Source organism: Triticum dicoccoides, chromosome 4B, assembly GCF_002162155.2.
Source record: "Triticum dicoccoides isolate Atlit2015 ecotype Zavitan chromosome 4B, WEW_v2.0, whole genome shotgun sequence".
Taxonomy (NCBI): Eukaryota; Viridiplantae; Streptophyta; class Magnoliopsida; order Poales; family Poaceae; genus Triticum; species Triticum dicoccoides.
Window position 1 is genome coordinate 501,795,710 of NC_041387.1, and position 22,310 is coordinate 501,818,019.

The 22,310-nt window shown below is 41.8% G+C and overlaps 1 protein-coding gene across 2 annotated transcripts; it reads left to right on the top strand.

Annotated features, from left to right (window-relative positions):
* Positions 1-1,438: 1,438 nt before the first annotated feature.
* LOC119291113 (inositol-tetrakisphosphate 1-kinase 2-like) lies at positions 1,439-8,409 on the top strand. 2 transcript variants are annotated; one of them, XR_005142218.1, is made up of 11 exons: positions 1,439-1,868; positions 3,678-3,759; positions 3,944-3,976; positions 4,527-4,647; positions 5,481-5,573; positions 6,281-6,400; positions 6,484-6,660; positions 6,906-6,961; positions 7,036-7,120; positions 7,685-8,107; positions 8,213-8,409. XR_005142218.1 is itself a non-coding variant. In XM_037569821.1 (10 exons), the coding sequence occupies exons 1-10, from the start codon at positions 1,681-1,683 to the stop codon at positions 7,777-7,779; spliced, it is 1,050 nt and encodes a 349-aa protein (XP_037425718.1). In that variant the 5' UTR covers positions 1,439-1,680; the 3' UTR covers positions 7,780-8,409. The 2 variants fall into 2 exon arrangements, 1 of the variants encoding a protein (XP_037425718.1); XM_037569821.1 differs by having other exon boundaries at positions 7,685-8,409.
* Positions 8,410-22,310: the final 13,901 nt, after the last annotated feature.

Below are 22,310 nucleotides of genomic sequence, written 5' to 3' on the forward strand. Positions count from 1 at the left end.
AACCATAATTAACGATATTTGGAAACCCTTAATTCGATCGTCCCGCCCGAATCAAGGCTTGGGGGCTATGGGGTTAGCATTTATATTAGGTTTTCAGAACCATCTCTTACCTGCATATCGACCGACAGAAGGTTGGCAATCCCCTGAAGGCCTGTTCGAGCCGCTCCGAGGTATGCGTCAACTGAATTAAAGGCGTTAAACTCTTGATCGGAAAAGGTGGCATGGCGCAGGGATTCCTTCCATCGCTAACGATTCATCATGCTTTCAACTTCTGGAGGTCGCATAACTGGAGCCGTGAAACGGAGCAGCTGGGCCAGTCCCCAGGGATTTGGTCGTGAGGACGTGAAGATGAGCCAGGGGCGCCGGCCATAAGCCTTGAGCTTTCTTTGAGCGGGATTGGATTTCTATCAAGAGGATGAATGGGTAACTCGTTTCACCCTTGGTCCATTTATTAGGCATGATTTCTAGTCATGGGAGAGTGTTCTTGTAAAAAGCGCTGACCCGTTCGCCTTCTGGCTGGCGCACGAAAAATGAGGGTCGCCCTTAACGAAATTAATGGTGGGGACCCCTACAATGGATGGACCGAGAAGCCATTGGTGGCCGAATTGTTGGAATCAGCCGAACAGAGAGAAGATGGGGAACTCGCCTCGCAAGCCGAAGACTCTAGGAAGCCCGAGGTGATTGGCAGTTTTGAGCTCCGGCGTTGAAGGCTAGTTCGGGGGCTACTGAGGGAGTCCTGGACTAGGGGGTCCTCGGGATGCCAACCTATCTCACGTGGGCTGGATTGATGGCCTACACTGTATCCGGATTGGAGGCCTTTTGTGCCTTGATGTGCATCCCAGGTCAAGATGGAAGATCTGGAGTTTCCTTGATGTAACCGACTATCTGTAAACCCTAGTACCCCTTGTGTGTATATAAACCAAGGATTTGGTCCGTAGAGGCCAAGAGAGAGAACAATCGCCATATTACTAGTTAGGGTTTAGTTCCTCTGATCTCGTGGTAGATCGACTCTATAATCCCCATATACACAAGCAATATAATCAAACAGGACGTAGGGTTTTACCTCTTAGAGAGGGCCCGAATCTGGGTAAATATCGTGTCCTGCGTGCGTCCCTTGTTCCCTATCGATCCAAGATCCACAGTCCGGGACCCCCTATCCAAGATCTGCTGGTTTCGACACCGACACCCTCTCCCTATCACTAGGGTCGTCAGGGCCGCCGGAGGGGAAGGAGAGAGGAGAGGAGCCGAGAAAAAGAAGGGGACTCTCAAGGGAGGGGAGGGTAGGGGAGGGAGAGGGGAGCCTCCCCCAATTCGTATCGCAGGGAGAAGGTAACACGGTTGTCTACGACCGTAGATGTGCGGCAGATAATATTGCGACCGAGAATCACCCACTCACTCGCCTTCTCCTCGCTTCGTCGTCTACATATACCCGGCCGCTCTGTTCTCGTGCTCCCTCTTCCACTCGTCTCGCCATTAATTAAAACTCCGGAAAACAATTTCCCTCTCCCAAATCCTCCGGATATAGCCCCCCTACCACACCCCAGCAAACTCTCACGCGCGCGCGAAGCATCGGCTCTGTTGGATCCCCCCTTTGCCTGGACATTTGATTCCCCCCGAATTTCCCATCATTTTGGGTTTATCGGCCATCTGCGGCGGCAGCTCGGGATAGGGCTCGCGGGGATGAGGCTGCATGGGGATGTGTCGGATGATGAAGAGGAGGATGCGGTGATGGATCCGGCACTGCTGTCGTCGTCATCGCCGCCCGCCGGTGCGGCGGCGGCGGCTGCGTCGAGGCTGGTGGTGGGCTACGCCCTCACGAAGAAGAAGGTTAAGAGCTTCCTCCAGCCCAAGCTGCTCTTGCTGGCGAGGTAAAAGCCTGGATCACCGCTTATGGAGATGGACTCCATTGATTGATTGATTCATGGTGGATGCAGGTGGTGAATGTTTTTTTTTAGAGAAAGGGGATATGTTTCTTGTTTGCTGAGTGGGGAGTATTTTCACAAAACATGAAAACATAAGACTTTTTTTTCTGGTACAGAGGTGTTGAAGACTTGAGGGTGTTGCTCTTGGAGGAAAAATGCTGTTCTTGGACTAGTTTATGAACATCAGTAGTACTTTACTTGAACAGGGCAGAGGTGACAAAGGGGTAGTAATGAACTAGTAATTGATGTTCAAACCAATATAGTTTCTGCAGTGGGGGGTGGAATGGAATGCTATTCTGTTCCTTATAGCACTTGTTAATCAGTGATGGAATCAGATATCAACTGGAGTAAAGTTAGTGAGAGCGGCTAGTAAGAGTGGCTTCTCAGTGAAGCATGCTGGTTTCTAGATTAGAAATTCCAGTAGCATCGTTAGATGCCATATACGCGTGCCAATGTTGGCAGTTACACTGCATGAGGGGATGTCCATGGTCTATAATTTTATATTATCATGTCCACTTGACTAAATGCTTTGTGGTATGCTAATCCTTGTTGCCTGGCATCTGGGATTCTAGTTGGAATATTCCCATGGATAAGCACATCACATGGATTATGACAACTTGTTGATGGCAATATCTTTCCTGGGATCATTTCCACTTTAGTGAATGCGTCGCTAGATTTGATGGCAACATGGACCACTGACAAACAATTACTCCCTCTGTCCCATAATATAAGAGCGTTTTTGACACTAGTGTAGTGTAAAAAACGCTCTTATATTATGGGACGGAGGGAGTATTTTTTCTTGAAAATACTACTGACAAACAATCTTTGAGCTGGATATCTTGTTAGTTACCTGAATTAAGAGCTAAATGCATTCAATTATTTGCTGGTTGGTTCTCAGCCTATGAACATAATAAAAGGATGTCGAAAAATAAGGAAAGATGAAATAACAAGGAACTCTCCCTTGCAAAATTAAAATTTACATTCTGAGACTGATATATGTTTTGATTTTAGAAAAAATAAATGTACACTCAGAGGGTGGGTGCTCGAGTTTAAGGTTTATATATTTGCACATCTTAGAAAATTCTCAAGATTCATAGATGTGTATCATGTTAGAGCATGTGGGTCTGCAAAGAATCATGCAAAATTATGATCAAATGTTTCCTGTACAAAAAGACAAATGGCTCAGTTTTTTATTCATGTACTTTTATTGTTTAAAAACCTATAAAAACAAATGTGCACTTTACCCTTGTGAGTGGCTTCACAGGCTAAACAACATAAGTAAGGCATGTATTCTGGTAGAAAAACATAAGCAAGGAACGGAAACAAATTTACAAGCAAAATGTTCTTTTCAGGAATTGAACAAATTTTGCTCGGTCAAATTGTATATCTGAAGTGATTAATATTTTTAGTTTGTTCATTTATCCCTGCTGTTGAGTAACTCGAAATATGAATGTTTTGACATGATGCTGGTTTCCATATAATTCCTTTTTATCCTTTGCAAGGTACCCTTGTGACATATTCTGATTTGTATTTGATTGAGTATTCAGGCGTCCCTAAAAGCAAAATAACCCAGCTGAGTTGGCGATGCACTTCTTTTTTTAAAGTTCAGCAGAGAGCTTGAATTTGACTTGGATGATTTTGTCTACTCACTTATTATAAGTTTATAATCACTACCCTTGTATGCTGACTAGTTGCCAAGATTTTATTTTAGTGCTACTTGACATCTTCTTAAACATGTGCATTTTGCTTTGTCAGGAAGAAAGGAATTAGTTTCATACCAATTGATGAGACTCGTCCTCTCTCCGAACAAGGCCCATTTGATATTATCTTGCACAAGGTTAGCCAAATACTTCCTAAAATATGTTTTGAAAGTCTGTGGATGCATAGGTCTCAGAACTAAGATTGTCTTACATATTTTCTCCAATTGTTGTGTCTATACGGTTTGAATATTGAAAGAAGTGACTTCTGCTTAATATTTTTAAAATATTATGTCATGATACGTTTCTTGCTTCCTTCTGCAGAAAACTAGCAAGGAGTGGCAGCGGTTTCTGGAGGTAATACTAGACTACAGGTGTAGAAACCTGATGATCTGCAAATGCATGCGTACCATACTGATACAATATGCACGCTCGTCATACATGTATCTATTTTTTCTTGTATAGTTGGTACCATGTCCTGGGAAATCAGTAGTCAGATAGCCCCTCCGTCCAGAAATAGATGGCGTTTCAGATGTTGACACAGTCGCCAACAAACATCTTTGAAAAAGAAACCTGTTATGAAAATGTGATTCCTGTGAAATCCAATGATATTATTTTCTTCTAGTCAACCCAAATATTTTTTTCATATATTGGGAGTCAAAGATAAAATTTCAACTCAATGAATTCTAGGAAGTCATGTATTTTGGAACCTTGGTAGTGTTTATCCTGTCTGTGGCAATGACAGTTAGTATAGTTAATTATGTAATGCAAAAAAAGAAGCCGTAATTGTCTACTGCAGCTCCCTGTGAAAAGCTTATCATAATTGTTACACTTTGCTCTTAGCTTCTAAATCAAGAATTCCCCTTCTCTGTTGATTTTTACATTTAAAATATTTCATTCTGTGAAGGATTATCATGAAGTGCATCCAGAAGTCACTGTCCTTGACCCACCCAATGCCATTGAGCATCTGAACAATCGACAATCGATGCTTGAAGAAGTAGCAGATTTGAACCTGTCCAGTTTCTATGGTAATATTGCAGATGCGTAATACGTCTGATAATGATATTTGTGCTATGAATATAAGCCCATTTGAACTGTTTGGGCGGGTGCTGTGCATTTTCTCACCTCATGTGAGTATTGTGGTTCTAGAATGTGCATAGATCTGAATGCATATTCTATGAGTGGAAGAGTGGAAGCACTCACCCACACAAGCACGAAGTCCACTCATAAAAATAGACATTGTAATTTAAGGTTTTCTTTGTGCATAAATTACTGATTTTCTTGCTTTCCCTCTTGTAATGAAATGGCAGAGTGCCTGCCTGTTTTGTAAAAAAAGGTTTCTCTGAATGTTTATATCTTGTGAGTTGATATGTGTTTCATGACCAAGTACATTGACACATCATATTCTCACCTAATTCTCGTGTAACTGCAGTCCTAGAAAAGGATTGCTTTCAATAGAAAGGCACCAACAAGATCTTCTTGTTGACAAGGGGGGCTGACAATCTTATTTCTGTCCTTTTGAACCATTTGTGTTTCCAGTTAAGGTTGCTATGTAAATCATCTTCAAACTTAAGAGAGCACTAACCCCGATAATGAAAATTGCGGGAACACTGGGTAAAATTTCTTGTTTACTTGTTTTCTGCTGGGTGAGTCCAGTGACAGATTTTGTTCAATTGGATAGCAGTATCTTTCTGATTTATCGTGAACACGTAGCATATTGACATGCAGGCTACTGAAAGTGCATCCCCAGCTTACTTCTGTGAAGGACTTAATATGTTTTTTTTTTTTGCTCATAAGGACTTAATATGTTTACAATCGTATATAATATAATTTTTATGGTTCGAATTTTGGACCATCGCAGAAGAAGTTTGCACTCCACGCCAAGTGGTCATTATGAAAGATCCGTCCTCTATACCAACTGCAGTTGCCATGGCTGGGCTAACCTTGCCATTGGGTAATTTGTTCAAATCTTGAAATTATCAGTTGCATGCTTCTTGAATCTTGATTTGTATTTGTTGCTCCTTTCAAGACACTTCACTTTAGTTGTTATATGAGAGTTTAGATATCAGCTATGGGCATCATATGATTTGCACTAGCTGTAATATCACCAGTCATGACACTGTACAACCTAGCTACATGGATGCTTTCGTTCTGTTATGTGAAACATATGCTTCACTCATTACTGAACGATTACAATATAAACAGGCATGCACTGTATGACAAACAAGGAAGGGAATGATAAAATGATATTATTGACATTATGTTGCAGAAATCCTCTATGATTATTTAGTTTGCTGATTTATATGTTACCTGATTATATGTGCATGCTATGTGGAAACATGTCCTGCAACTTGCCTGTCACATTTGGTGAATTAAACACTAGTTTGAATGAGGATGTAAAGTGAGTAGGGTTGGCCAGTAGTGCATTTGGGAGAGATAGACACTTAGACTAATATTCAAGTTTGATGTTGTGATGTTCTCCTTCCAGTTGATAATTCCCAGTATCACATATTTAGGCCATTTTCCCTGCTGTAGCTCCAGTATTCTGCTTCTGGGGCTTTGTCTTATTCTCCTTCAATGTGTTACATGGGACTTCCTGTTTGTTATGTGTGGAACTAGTAAGTGGAAATTGCTGATGGGACGCACTTCTGTTTGTTGCAGTTGCCAAGCCATTGGTTGTTGATGGAACATCTAAATCTCATGAGCTATCTCTGGCATACGATGAGGCGTCCTTGCCAATGCTTGATCCTCCTCTGGTACTCCAGGAATTTGTGAATCATGGTAACTCCTGATTCTTTTATCTGGCATATGCTTTTTTGCTCTGGATTGGTCGAATCGTGGCATCTAATTTATTAAATCTACAGGTGGGATCCTCTTTAAGGTGTACATCATTGGTGAAGCTATACAGGTTGTCCGCAGGTTTTCTCTTCCTGATGTTAATACCTATGACTTACTAAACAATGTTGGCATCTATCGACTTCCAAGAGTTTCATGCGCTGCAGCAAGTGCAGATCATGCAGACCTTGATCCTCGTATTGCAGGTGGGTCTTCTGCAGTGTTTCCAATTTATCTTTGGTTTAACTTTATTTTCTGCAGGTGGGTCTTCCGTTCCAGTTTCATACTAACACAAAATTGTGTTTGGTATGAAGAAAGTGAAGTTAATAGTTTTATTATAATCTCAAAGTTGAGGAGAAAATCGTTCAATAAAAAATAGTTGTCTTGTAATGCATTATGTTTGCCAAGAGCTTTTTACTGCACCAAATGAACAGTTTTCATTACTGAACAGAGCTTCCTCCGAGACCACTTCTAGAGAAACTAGGCAGGGAGCTTCGTGGTCGTCTGGTATGACCGCACTGGTTCTTAACTATGTGTAGCTATTATATTTGTTGCCTCACCTGACATGTTAAAATTTGCAGGGTCTAAGATTGTTCAACATAGATATGATTAGAGAGCTTGGAGCAAATGACCGGTACTATATAATTGATATCAACTACTTCCCAGGTGTGTAGTTATTTTATCTCTCACATGGCTCTGCATTTCTTTTCTTCTGTTTATGTGTTCATGAAGAACTTGCTAGGCCGAAATTTTTATCCCAGCTGAGGGGAAAAGAAATGTATCGCCGCGACATATCTCTGCCCGTGTAGGTCAATTTAACACTGTTCAAGTAGGGGTATCTTCTCCACTACCCAAGGTTGGCTTGGCTGGGGGATGAGTAGTCTTGGTAATTGTATGTTGTTCATCCGGGTGCAGATTGTTCTTAACCATTACAGGTAACTTCATCCAAGGTGAAGATTGTTAGGAATATGACATGTAAATCATGCAAGACATTTTAATGCTTTGTAGTTTCATTGATGCTGTCAGATCAGTTCCTATGGAGACAGCAATACACGCTACCACAGAAGTTGCTTTTGTTTTGTTCAGTTAAATGGGCAAGTGTTGCATGTAAAATTACAGCAAAAACGTCATGGTCTTGACTCTTGACGATTTCACAGCATGGTAATTTCCTTGCAGTAGCAATTCTTGACTGTCTAGGAAGTAATGCTGCTGTTTTCATTTTTTCTGCAGGATATGGGAAAATGCCTGGCTATGAGCACATATTCACCGATTTCTTGCAAAGTCTTGGGCAAAACAAATACCAAAGGTGCTTGAGCGGAGGCTGAAGCGCTGGTAGCCATACTTGTTCACTAATGTGCATATCTTGGATACATAAGCTGGAGCCCAAGGCTTGAAGTCCCAAACTTACATGTTTTGTCAGAAGTGGCGCCACATACACAGGGTCGGGAGTAGGGGGAGAGAAAGAAGAACTCGAATGGCCTTGTGCCCATCTTGTATAAATCACGGTTATTTTGATCATAGTTTGGTCTCAAATGCTTTCATCAAACAGGATCAACGCCATCAACTCACCATGTATGATATTGATCAGTTAAGCTACATACAGTGCATCACAGTAAGCAATATTCAAAATAAGACAGCATCACCTGCTTCCAGGTATAGTTTGACACTACAGAGAACTAAATGCTCTTGTAGGGGGAAATTCAATCAGATTGCAAAGCTTCTAACCTTCAGTCAGAAAATCTTGATAAATTGAAGCAGGTAGACATGACTTGGTGCAGGCTTGGAGCATGAGCAGCTGCTCGTTCCGCGGCAGTTTTTAGCTGCTGCAGACTAGACACACAAGGAGTGTTTGCATGTGCCTGCATTTCCAGTAAACCTATTTCTGTTTGTTCGGCAGTAAATGAGCTAAGTTGCAGTGTATATAGAAATGGCCTGTACTTTCTAAGGCAGGATGATGTTGATGCTGCCTCATGTGGAAGAGCCATGTATCGATGACACAGGCATGCCCAGGGAAACTAATTATAGAGGTAACATGCGAACATCCCTTTTGGAGGCTGAGTTCAATGGAGGCCAGATTTTGAAAAATTCAAAATTCACCGAAATTCATAGTTTCATATTTCAAAAAATTCTGACAAAAATATGGATATGCGTGGAGGCATAATGCACAAGTGTGTAAATTTTCAGGATGAAATCCGTTAAAATGAGGGCAGTGCAAAAAAGGGGGCTTTTTAGCCCATGATACTATTCATCCTTCAAGGCCATGAATTTGTCTTTTTTTTTTGTACAGATTGCATTTCAAGGTAGTTCATCCTGAAATTTTACATACATGCGCATAAGATTTTTGTTTACTTGTATTTTTTTAGTTTTTTAAAAACTAAAAGTTTGTATTTTGAACTTCTCAAAAAAAACTCAGCCTTCATGGATACCGAGAACCAAAACGCCTCACTCGGTAACACGATCCTACTCAAATAGTTAAGGACTTGCATGTTCCTGTTGTTCAGAGAAAGGCTTCACGAACTAAACCCAGCAAACTTTCTCGATAATGCATTTTTATTGACTCAAAATGCAGCATCAAGCGGATACAAAGCATGATGAGCAACATCCGAAAGGCTTCACGAACTACACCCAGCAAACTTTCTTGATAATGCATTTTTATTCACTCAAAATGCAGCATCAAGCGGATACAAAGCATGAGTAACATCCAACATCATACTCGGCATCTGCATAACTAAAATGCACACAACCAACACTAACAAACTTAAAACTAAAAGAATATAAAAAAGTTGACATAACAACAACTGTAGAGTCATATAGGATCGACACTATGCGTGATGTGGGACGCCACGGAAACAATCGTTCATGGTGCCAAAGAACTCAAAAGGAGCAGCAACTATCTCTCTCAAATGGCAAAGAACAAGAGGAAATACTCTTAAAAAACAGCGGATAACTAGCTTGGTTTACAAGGATGCAACCCAAACAATGAAACTTGTAAACCTATGGAAAATCACAAGAGAGAACCACAAGGATCATATATGAATTGAGGACAGGCCCTCCAATCCACACACACGAGCTAACACTCAATGGTATTAGTGCTCTCAGTGCAACACAACCTCACAGACTATTTACAAACATAAACTCAGAAATCTCACCCCCCCTTCACATGGAACAACTGGGAAGTACTTATACTAGAAGAACCTACTAGTTAGGTGTGAAAACAACATAAATGAAGGGTAAATTCGTGAGCTCCAAGCTGTAGCAGGAGCAAACTTGTTGAGCCCCGCGCTGTAATTAATTTCTGGACAACTTACATGGCAACTTGCACAACTTTTGACTCAAAACCTCAAATGATGCACCGTTTTTTTGAATGAAAGCCGACTTCAAAGACCATCTTTTCCAGCCTCTAAAACGTGCTAGACCCTTCTAGAATTAATTAGGTTTAGGTCGAAAGTTGGAGCTAGAAATCTGATGTATCATTTCTTCCAAAATAGGCACCGGAAGCTTCCCAACTAAGATAATGGTCTTGCACATGTCTTCCTTTGGCTGCTCTAATGGTTTAACATATGCGTTAGCATGAACCTCACTCTTTGATGCCTTGGTCATGATCTGGTCCACATCATCCTCCTTCCTTCAAACAAAACCGTCGTCGGTTCCGAGGTATTCTTTTTGGGCTTCTTTACGTGTGGGAATTGCTCAACATTGAGTGTTTCATCCACCATAGGTTTCAAGACATGGTTCACTCCTCGATGCATGAAAGAATACTTGTTAGATCTCCCATGGTGAGTAGCATCATGATCAAACTACCACGGCCTTCCCAAAAGAAGATGACAAGCTTGCATTGACACCACATCACATACCACTTTTTCCACATAACTTTCCACTGAAAATTGCATCCTAGCACGATGTGTAATCTTCAGTTTACCAACACCATTCAACCACTTAACATAATATGGCTGGGGCTACCTCCATGATGATATCCCAAGAGCATGCACAAGATCACTACCGACAATGTTATTGTAGCTACCTCCATCGATGAGTACCTTGCAGTTTTTTTCCTTGATCTTGCAAATGGATTGGAACACATTTTGTCGTTAGCCCTTCTCAACAATAGGAGCATCATCATGAGCCACTTTGCGACCATGAGATTAACACCATCTCCTCCATCTGAACTCAGAGGTGCTCCGCTCTCCAAAGTACAATATTTTGCATCTTTCTTCTCATATTCAAATTTGTCACTTGAGTCATCAGTGACATATCCATCATTTGTGAGAAGCACCTTCTTCAAATTAGGTCAATCCTTCTTGAAGTGACCTCTACCATTGTATGTATGGTACTGAATATTACTAATGCGAGTCGCATGAGTATTGGAAGATTCAACCTTTGATGCATTAGCTTCTTTTGTAGTCATCTTGTTGTGTGAGCGAAAATCTACAGGAACGCTTCCATCTACTTCTCGCTAAACTGAACCTCTCCAAGTACTTGATGTATAGGTTTGGCGACACTTTTGCCGCTGCTCTACGCGAATAGCCTGATGCACAAGTTCTTACAAATCTTGATATGTAACCATCTCTATCCTTTCTTGCACATTTTCATTCAACCTGTGAAAGAATCTTGACATTGTGGCCTTTTTGGCTCATTCACCATTGTTCTAATCATCACAATCTCCATCTCTTTATAGTACTCATTAACACTAGAGTTACCTTGGCACAACCGTTGGAGTCGATTGTACAAGGTTCTTGTGAAATGTTCACCTCTGCAATAGATTTTTCATTTGCACCCATGTCTCCAGACGACCTCCAACACGGCACAATTGGTTCCACCAAATCAAAGCATATCCGGTAAAAATCAATGGATGCATATCGTACCTTCTTGTTCTTTGTATAGTGATGGCTATCAAAGATATGATCCACGCGCATCTCCCATTCCAAATAATCATCGGGCTCGGTTTTCCCATTGAACGATGGTATGGTAAGTTTGAATTTACCAATCCGGTCATCTTCATGGTCATGATGAGCACGCACATGATCTCTTCCTCCCATGGCAAATCCTTCTTGGCCTTCTCCGCGACGATCATGATGAGCACGTCGTGGTCGAGGCTTGTAGTAGTTTCGAGCATCATTAGAGTGGTCTCTCCAATGCTCTCCATGGTTGTCCTGCTGTATGGGGAGTTGTCGATGTCGACCCCGTGTAGCAAGCCCATCTCGTGATGGAGATGGTGGCGCCCAAGTAGCACCTCACTGGTCATGGTGAGCATGCCGAGGTGGTGGAGCATAGTAGCTATGAGCATCGCCTGAGTAGACGTGGATGTGCTCTCGATGCCCCTCCTCAATGTGGCATTGGCCCTGCTATTCGGGGAGTTGTCGATGTCGACCCCGTGCAGCAAGCCTATCTCAATGGAGTTCCTCGGTGAGGGAGTCGATTCTCCGGCCAAGATTGGTCTCCATGACCAATGTGTGCCTTTCCACCTTGCTCAGCACATACTCTCGTGTATCCTCCAATGCCAACACATAGGCGGGCTGCAAGCTAGGATCATACACGGGAAGTGGCAGCTCCTCCTCCATGAGGCGCTCACCTCCATGCACACCATCAACACTGCTGGACCTCCTTGAACACATGGAAGCTTCTTAAGAACAAAATCAGCAAGAGAGAAAATAGCACCATGATCAACCAAAAGCTCTGATGCTAAGATGATGCGGGACGCCACGAAAATGATCTTTTACGGTGCCAAAGAACTCACAAGGAACATCAACTATTTCTCTCAAATGGCAAAGAACACGAGGAAACACTCTCAAATAAATTGCAGCGGATAACTAGCTTGGTTTACAAGGATGCAACCCAAACAAAACTTGTGAACCTATGGAGAATCACAATAGAGAACCACAAGGATCCTATATGAATTGAGGACAGACCCTTCAATCCACACACATGAGCTAACACTCAATGGTACTAGTGCTCTCAGCACAAACACAACCTCACCGGATGTCTACAAACATAAACTCACAAATCTCATCCCCCCTACACATGGAACAACTAGGGAGTACTTATACTATAAGAAACAACTAGTTAGTTGTGTAAACAACACAAAATGAAGGGTAAATTTGTGAGCTCCAAGCTGTAGCAGGAGCAAACCTGTTGAGCCTCGTGCTGTAATTAATTCCTGGACACCTTACATGGGAACTTGCACAACTTTTGACTCAAGACCTCAAATGATGCACCGTTTTTTTGAATGAAAGCTGACTTCAAAGACCATCTTTTCCAGTCTCTAAAATGTGCTAGACCCTTCTAGAATTAATTAGGTTTAGGTTGGAAGTTGCAGCTAGAAGTCTAATGCGCCATTTCTCCCAAAATAGGCACTGGAAGCTTCCCAACTAAGATAATGGTCTTGCCCATGTCTTCCTTTGGCTGATCTAATGGTTTAACATTTGTGCTAGCATGAACCTCACTCTTTGATGCCTTCGCCATGATCTGGTCCACATCAATGCGTATGATGAAGGAAGTGTTGGAACAATCCAGAGATTATGCTGCCACCCATGTTGGGTAAAGACCTCCCTGACCGCCTTGAAAGTGGTTGGTACTCTGTTCTGTGTAGCATAGACCACATAGGAAGCGAGTGCGTATAGCAAAAAATAACCTGCAAAAGAGAGGTGTTTTTACTCAAAAATCAAATCATTTCTACACAGTCAAAGCACCCATAATAAGGTATATGCTCCCACTCATGTTAGTGTTTTGACCTTATTTGGAATTTCGTCCAACTAACGACCAAAAATATTGACAACACTTGTGGGTGGATACAAATTAGAGGCTATTTGGATGACTGATCACGTAGAACGTGCAAACTTGTAATAAAAAAAGGTGTTTGATTGTCTCGTCATTAGTACAAAAACTACACTTCTTGTTTCCTTGTAAATTGCGACGGGAGAGATTGTCTTTGCTTAGCACAACTCCCCTACAAAGATACCACATGAAGATTTTAACTTTTACTGGAATCTTCGACATCCAAACTTTGTTGTTATTATCCATTGGGACTTCTGAATGTGTGAGCGCACGGTGCATAGAGTCCTAGATGTAGTGATGTTCTGGCGAAACACATCCCGTCCTTGTGTCAAGTTAATCTACTCCAATCGGGGTAACATATTTTGTGATGATGTCAATCAAATCCCGTCTAAAAGAAATATTCGGTGAGAATAAACTGAGCACCTTTGCTAGAGTATCAATCTTATCGCGAACAGTGCGGTACAAAGCTGGTATTGTTGTCGGAGGCTGGCATTGCCTAGCCATTTGTCTTTCTAGAAACTAATGTTTGGCCCGTGTTCTACCGCGAAAGATCCAAAGTGGAAAAGATGTTTCTTTGCTGCCATTAGACCATCCAAAAGTGTGAGTCACCAGGTCAATAGGCATGTGACGCAGCTTTTGGCCTAGATACTTATTGTGCGACAGGGTTTGCCAAATGCCATCCTCAATAAGTAGTTTGAACTACCATTTACTAAGTAGTCCACCATTCTTGACCTGTAGGTCATGAATGTCAAGTCGAACTTGGACTTTCGGCCTACAAACCATGCTCCATTTGGCTAGCCTATACTTTTTTTAATTCATTGTCCCCTTGCCAAAATAATCTGGATATGAAATAATCCAGTCTTTGCAAGACCCCTTTTGGGAGTTGGAAAAAAGAAAACATATAAAGAACCATTCTTTATAAGGATATATATGATCAAGACCAATCATCCTCCAACAGAGAGCAACTTGCCTTTCCAACTGCTCAACCGTTTCTCTAAGCGCTTCTCTAAATGTTCCCACTCCGCATTGGTGGGACGCTGATAATGAATTGGAATTCCCAAATATTCAATCGGGAATTGGCCTTGCGCGCAACCAAATAGGTCAACATAATCATGCACCGCCTCACTGGCCTCTCCAAAGTAAAACAATTCACGTTTATTAAAGTTAATTTTAAGGCTTGCTATCTACTCAAACATTGAAGCAATAATTTTAGGCTTTCAGCCATATCCAAGTCATGTTCCATAAAAAAGTTGTATCATTGGCATATTGCAGAATAGAGAGGCCATCATCCACATGGTGTCGCACTACTCCTGCAATTTGACCGTCCTGCTTGGCGCGGTCAATCAGAATATCCAACATGTCAGCAACGATATTAAATAATATTGGAGATATGGGGTCACCCTACCGTAGTCGATTTTTTATCTAAAAGTAATAGCCTATGTCATCATTGACTTTTACAACCACACTACTTATAGTAACAACTTTTTGGATCCACTAGCGCCTTTTATGGAGAATCCTTTCATTTTAGGGCATGTTGAAGGAACAACCATTTGGCCCAACGTTTAAGTATATAGATTTTGTGACATCTTTATCCTCATCTATACATGTCCTTTGGGACTAGAAGCAAAGCGAAATCTAAATTGGAAGTAGCAATGCATGAAGAATTGGCAGCCATATAGAATGATACGGGAAAAAGAAACATCTAGAGAGGAAAAACTAGAAAGCAAAAAAAAAACCTCCTACGTCGCGCCCGTGTGCGACGGGGATGGCAACCCTAGCTGTTCGGGAACGCGGTAATTTCAAAAAAATTCCTACGATCACGCAAGATCTATCTAGGTGATGAATAGCAACGAGAGGGGAGAGTGTGTCCACGTACCCTCATAGACCGAAAGCAGAAGCGTTAAGTAACGCAGTTGATGTAGTCGAACGTCTTCGCGATCCAACCGATCAAGTACCGAACGCACGGCACCTCCGTGATCTGCACACGTTCGGCTCGGTGACGTCCCTCAAACTCCAGATCTAGCTGAGGCCAAGGGAGAGTTCCATCAGCACGACGGCGTGGTGATGGTGATGATGAAGTTACCGGCGCAGGGCTTCGCCTAAGCACTACGATGATATGACCGAGGTGGAAAACTATGGAGGGGGGCACCGCACACGGCTAAAGATCAACTTGTGTGTCTTTGGGGTGCCCCCTCCCCCGTATATAAAGGAGGGAGGGAGGAGGAGGCCGGCCAGGGGAGGAGGCGCGCCATGGGGGGGCAATCCTACTCCAAGTAGGATTCGACCCCCCTTTCCTATTCCAACAAGGAAAAGGGGGAAGGAGGGGGAGGAGAGAAGGAAAGGGAGGACGCCCCCTAGTCCAATTCAGTTTGGGCTAGGGGGGGGGCGCGCGCCACACCTTGGCCCGCCTCCACTCTTCCACCACTTGGCCCATGAGGCCCAATGACCCCCCGGGGGGTTCCGGTAACCCCCCGGTACTCCGGAAAATACCCGATACATCTCGGAACCATTCCGGTGTCCGAATATAGTCTTCCAATATATCAATCTCTATGTCTCGACCATTTCGAGACTCCTCGTCATGTTCGTGATCTCATTCGGGACTCCGAACAACCTTCGGTACATCAAATCACATAAACTCGTAATACCAATCGTCATCGAACGTTAAGCGTGCGGACCCTACGAGTTCGGGAACTGTGTAGAAATGACCGAGACACCTCTCCGGTTAATAAACAATAGTAGAACCTAGATGCTCATATTGGTTCCTACATATTCTATGATGATCTTTATCGGTCAAACCGCATAACAACATACATTGTTCCCTTTGTCATCGGTATGTTACTTGCCCGAGATTCGATCTTCGGTATCATCATACCTAGTTCAATATCGTCACCAGCAAGTCTCTTTACTCATTCCATAATACTTCATCCCATAACTAACTCATTAGTCACAATGCTTGCAAGGCTTATAGTGATGAGTATTACCGAGAGGGCCCAGAGATACCTCTCCGAAACACGGAGTGACAAATCCTAATCCCAATCTATGCTAACCCAACAAACACCTTCGGAGACACCTGTAGAGCATCTTTATAATCACCCATTTACGTTGTGACGTTTGATATCACACAAAGTGTTCCTTTGGTATTTGGGAGTTGCATAATCTCATAGTCTAAGGAACATGTATAAGTCATGAAGAAAGCAGTAGCAATGAAACTGTAACAATCATAATGCTAAGCTAACGGATGGGTCATGTCCATCACATCATTCTCCTAATGATGTGATCCCATTCATCAAATGACAACACATGTCTATGGTTAGGAAACTTAACCATCTTTGATTAACGAGCTAGTCAAGTAGAGGCATACTAGGGACATTATGTTTTGTCTATGTATTCACACATGTACTAAGTTTCTATTTAATACAATTCCAGCATGAATAACAAACATTTATCATGAAATAAGGAAATAAATAATAACTTTATTATTGCCTCTAGGGCATATTTCCTTCAGTCTCCCACTTGCACTAGAGTCAATAATCTAGTTCACATCGCCATGTGATTTAACACCAATAGTTCACATGTGTATGTGATTAACTCCCAAAGGATTTACTAGAGTAAATAATCTAGTTCACATCGCTATGCGATTAATACCCAAAGAGTACTAAGGTGTGATCATGTTTTGCTCGTGAGAGAAGTTTAGTCAATGGGTCTGTCACATTCAGATCCGTATGTATTTTGGCAAATATACTATGTCTGCAATGCTCTGCATGGAGCTACTCTAGATAATTGCTCCCACTTTCAATATGTATCCAGATTCAGACTTAGAGTCATCTGGATTGGTGTAAAAGCTTGCATCGACATAACTCTTTACGATGAACTCTTTATCACCTTCATAACCGAGAAACATTTCCTTAGTTCCCACTAAGGATAATTTTGACCGCTATCCAGTGATCTACTCCAAATCACTATTGTACCCCTTTGCCAAACTCATGGCAAGGTACAAAATAGGTCCGGTACACATCATAGCATACTTTATAGAACCTATGGCTGAGGCACAGGGAATGACTTTCATTCTCTTTCTATTTTCTGTTGTGGTCGAGTTTTGAGTCTTGCTCAAATTTACACCTTGTTATACAGACAAGAACCCCTTCTTTGACTGATCCATTTTGAACTCTTTCAAAAACTTGTCAAGGTGTGTATTCATTGAAAAAACTTATCAAGCGTCTTGATCTATCTCTATAGATCTTGACGCCCAATATATAAGCAGCTTCACTGAGGTCTTTCATTGAAAAACTCTTATTCAAGTATCCCTTTATGCTATCCAGAAATTCTATATCATTTCCAATCAACAATATGCCATCCACATATAATATTAGAAATGCTACGGATCTCCCACTCACTTTCTTGTAAATACAGGCTTCTCCAAAAGTCGGTATAAAACCATATGTTTTGATCACACTATCAAAGCGTTTATTTCAACTCCGAGAGGGTTGCACCAGTCCATAAATGGATCGCTGGAGCTTGCTAACTTTGTTAGCACCCTTTGGATCGACAAAACCTTCTGGTTGCATCATATACAACTTTCTTCCAGAAATCCATTCAAGAATGCAGTTTTGACATCCATTTGCCAAATTTCATAATCATAAAATGCAACAATTGCTAACATGATTCGGACAGACTTAAGCATCACTACGGGTGAGAAAGTCTCATCGTAGTCAACTCCTTGAACTTGTCGGAAACCTTTTGTGACAAGTTGAGCTTTATAGATAGTAACATTACTATCAACATCTGTCTTCCTCTTGAAGATTCATTTATTTAATATAGCTTGCCGATCATCGGGCAAGTCCACGAAAGTCCACACTTTGTTCTCATACATGGATCCCATCTCAGATTTAATGGCCTCAAGCCATTTCGCGGAATCTAGGCTCATCATCACTTCCTCATAGTTCATAGGTTCATCATGGTCTAGTAACATGACTTCCAGAATAGGATTACAGTACCACTCTGGTGCGGATCATACTCTGGAAGACCTACGAGGTTTGGTAGTAACTTGATCTAAAGATTCATGATCATCATCATTAGCTTCCTCACTAATTGGTGTAGGAATCATCGGAACTAATTTCTGTGATGAACTACTTTCCAATAAGGGAGAAGGTACAATTAACTCATCAAGTTGTACTTTCTTCCCGCTCACTTCTTTCGAGGGAAACTCCTTCTCTAGAAAGGATCCATTCTTAGCAACGATCTTGCGTCCGGATCTATGATAGAAGGTGTACCCAACAGTTTCCTTTGGGTATCCTATGAAGATGCACTTCTCCGATTTGGGTTCGAGCTTATCAGGTTGAAGCTTTGTCACATAAGCATCGCAGCACCAAACTTTAAGAAGTGACAACTTTGGTTTCTTGCCAAACCACAGTTCATAAGGCGTCGTCTCAACGGATTTTGATGGTGCCCTGTTTAAAGTGAATGCAGTTGTCTCTAGTGCATAACCCCAAAACAATAGTGGTAAACTAGTAAGAACCATCATAGATTGCACCATATCCAATAAAGTGCAGTTACGATGTTCGGACACACCATTATGCTGTGGTGTTCCAGGTGGCATGAGCTGTGAAACTATTCCACATTGTTTTAAATGAAGGCCAAACTCGTAACTCAAATATTCTCCTCCACGATCAGATTGTAGAAACTTTTATTTTCTTGTTACGATGATTCTCCACTTCACTCTGAAATTCTTTCAACTTTTCAAATGTTTCAGACTTGTGTTTCATTAAGTAGATATACCCATATCTGCTTAAATCATTTATGAAGGTTAGAAAAATAACGATACACGCCACGAGCATCAATACTCATTGGACCGCATACATCTGTATGTATTGTTTCCAATAAGTCACTATCTCGTTTCATTGTTTCGGAGAATGGAGTTTTAGTCATCTTGCCCATAAGGCACGGTTCGCAAGTATCAAATGATTCATAATCAAGTGATTCCAAAAGTCCATCTTTATGGAGTTTCTTCATGCGCTTTACATCGATATGACCCAAACGGCAGTGCCACAAATAAGTTGCACTATCATTATCAATGTTGCATCTTTTGGCATCAATATTATGAATATGTGTATTACCACGATCGAGATTCAATAAACCATCAACATTGGGTGTATGACCATAGAAGGTTTTATTCATGTAAACAGAATAACAATTATTCTCTGTCTTAAATGAATAACCGTATTGCAATAAACATGATCTAATCATATTCATGCTCAACGCAAACACCAAATAACTTTTATTTAGGTTCAACACTAATCCCGAAAGTATAGGAACTGTGCGATGATGATCATATCAATCTTGGAACCACTTCCAACATACATCGTCACTTCATTCTTAACTAGTCTCTATTTATTCTGTAACTCCTGTTTCGAGTTACTAATCTTAGCAACCGTACAAGTATCGAATACCCAGGGGCTACTATGAACACTAGCAAGGTACACATCAATAACCTGTATATCAACTATACATTTGTTCACTTTGCCATCCCTCTTTTCCACCAAATATTTGGGGTAGTTCCGCTTCCAGTGACCATTTCCTTTGCAGTAGAAGCACTCAATTTCAAGCTCAGGTCTAGCTTTGGGCTTCTTCACTGGAGTGACAACTTGCTTGCCATTCTATTTGAAGTTCCCTTTCTCTCCCTTTGCCCTTTTCTTGAAACTAGTGGTCTTGTCAATCAACACTTGATACTTTTTCTTGATTTCTACCTTCATCGATTTCAGCATCACGAAGAGCTCGGGAATTTCTTTTGTCATCCCTTGCATATTATAGTTCACCATGAAGTTCCAGTAACTTGGTGATGGTGACTAGAGAACTCTGTCAATTGCTATCTTATCTGGAAGATTAACTCCCACTTGATTCAAGCAATTCTAGTACCCAGACAATTTGAGCACATGCTCACTACCTGAGCTATTCTCCTCCATCTTTTAGGCGAAGTATTTGTCTGAGGTGTCATAACTTTCGACACGGGCATGAGCCTGAAATACCAATTTCAGCTCTTGGAACATCTCATATGCTCTGTGGCGTTCAAAACGTCTTTGAAGGCCCGATTCTAAGCCGTAAATCATGGTGCACTAAACTATCAAGTAGTCATCATATTGAGCTAGCCAAAGTTCATAACGTCTACATCTGCTCCTGCAATAGATCCGTCACCTAGTGGGGCATTAAGGACATAATACTTCTGTGCAGCAATGAGGATAAACCTCAGATCATGGACCCAGTCCGCATCATTGCTACTATCATCTTTCAACTTAGTTTTCTCTAGGAACATATAAAAACATAGGGAAGCTATAACGCGAGCTATTGATCTACAACATAATTTGCAAAATACTATCAGGAGTAAGTTCATGATAAATTAAAGTTCAATTAATCATATTACTTAAGAACTCCCACTTAGATAGACATCCCTCTAGTCATCTAAATGATCACGTGATCCAAATCAACTAAACCATGTCCGATCATCACGTGAGATGGAGTAGTTTTCAATGGTGAACATCACTATGTTCATCATATCTACTATATGATTCACGCTTGACCTTTCGGTCTCTAGTGTTCCGATGCCATATCTGCATATGCTAGGCTCGTCAAGTTTAACCCGAGTATTCTGCGTGTGCAAAACTGGCTCGCACCCGTTGTATGTGAACGTAGAGCTTATCACACCCGATCATCACGTGGTGTCTCGGCACGAAGAACTGTCACAATGATGCATACTGAGGGAGAACACTTATACTTTGAAATTTTAGTAAGGGATCATCTTATAATGCTACCGCCGAACTAAGCAAAATAAGAATATAAAAGATAAACACCACATGAAATCAAAATATGTGACATGATATGGCCATCATCATCTTGTGCCTTTGATCTCCATCTCCAAAATACCATCATGATCTCCATCGTCACCGGCATGACACCATGATCTCCATCATCTTGATCTTTATCAATGTGTCATCACATGGTCGTCTCGCCAACTATTGCTTTTGCAACTATTGCTATCGCATAGCGATAAAGTAAAGCAATTATATGATGCTTGCATCTTATGCATAAAGAGACAACCATAAGGCTCCTGCCAGTTGCCGATAACTTTAACAAACCATGATCATCTCATACAACAATTTATATCATGTCATGTCTTGACCATATCACATCACAACATGCCCTGCAAAAACAAGTTAGACGTCCTCTACTTTGTTGTTGCAAGTTTTACGTGGCTGCTACGGGCTTCTAGCATGAACTGTTCTTACCTACGCATCAAAACCACAATGATTTTTGTCAAGTGTGCTGTTTTAACCTTCAAAAAGGACTGGCCATAGTCAAACTCGATTCAACTAAAGTTGGAGAAACTGACACCCGCTAGCCACCTGTGTGCAAAAGCACGTCGGTAGAACCAGTCTCATGAGTGCGGTCATGTAATGTCGGTCTGGGCCACTTCATCCAACAATGCCAACGAATCAAAGTAAGACGTTGGTGGTAAGCAGTATGACTATTATCGCCCACAACTCTTTGTGTTCTACTTGTGCACAAAATATCTACACATAGACTTGGCTCGGATGCCACTGTTGGGGAACGCGGTAATTTCAAAAAAATTCCTACAATCACGCAAAATCTATCTAGGTGATGCATAACAACAAGAGGGGAGAGTGTGTCCACATACCCTCGTAGACCGAAAGCGGAAGCATTAAGTAACGCGGTTGATGTAGTCGAACGTCTTCGCGATCCAACCGATCAAGTACCGAACACACGACACCTCCGCGATATGCACATGTTCAACTCGGTGACGTCCCTCGAACTCTAGATCCAGTCGAGACCGAGGGAAAGTTCCGTCAGCACAACGGCATGGTGACGGTGATGATGAAGTTACCGGCGCAGGGCTTCGCCTAAGCACTACGACTATATGATCGGGGTGGAAAACTGTGGAGGGGGGCACCGCACATGGCTAAAGATCAACTTGTGTGTCTTTGGGGTGCCCCCTCCCCCATATATAACGGAGGGAGGGAGGAGGCGGCCGGCCAGGGGATGAGGCGCGCCATGGGGGGGCAATCCTACTCCAAGT

Excerpts from the sequence above, each read along its gene's own strand:
- LOC119291113 (XM_037569821.1), top strand. The coding sequence starts at position 1,681 with ATGAGGCTGCATGGGGATGTGTCGGATGATGAAGAGGAGGATGCGGTG. Across the intron at positions 3,977-4,526 it reads AGTGGCAGCGGTTTCTGGAG|GATTATCATGAAGTGCATCC; the intron begins GTAATACTAGAC and ends CATTCTGTGAAG. Across the intron at positions 4,648-5,480 it reads GAACCTGTCCAGTTTCTATG|AAGAAGTTTGCACTCCACGC; the intron begins GTAATATTGCAG and ends GGACCATCGCAG.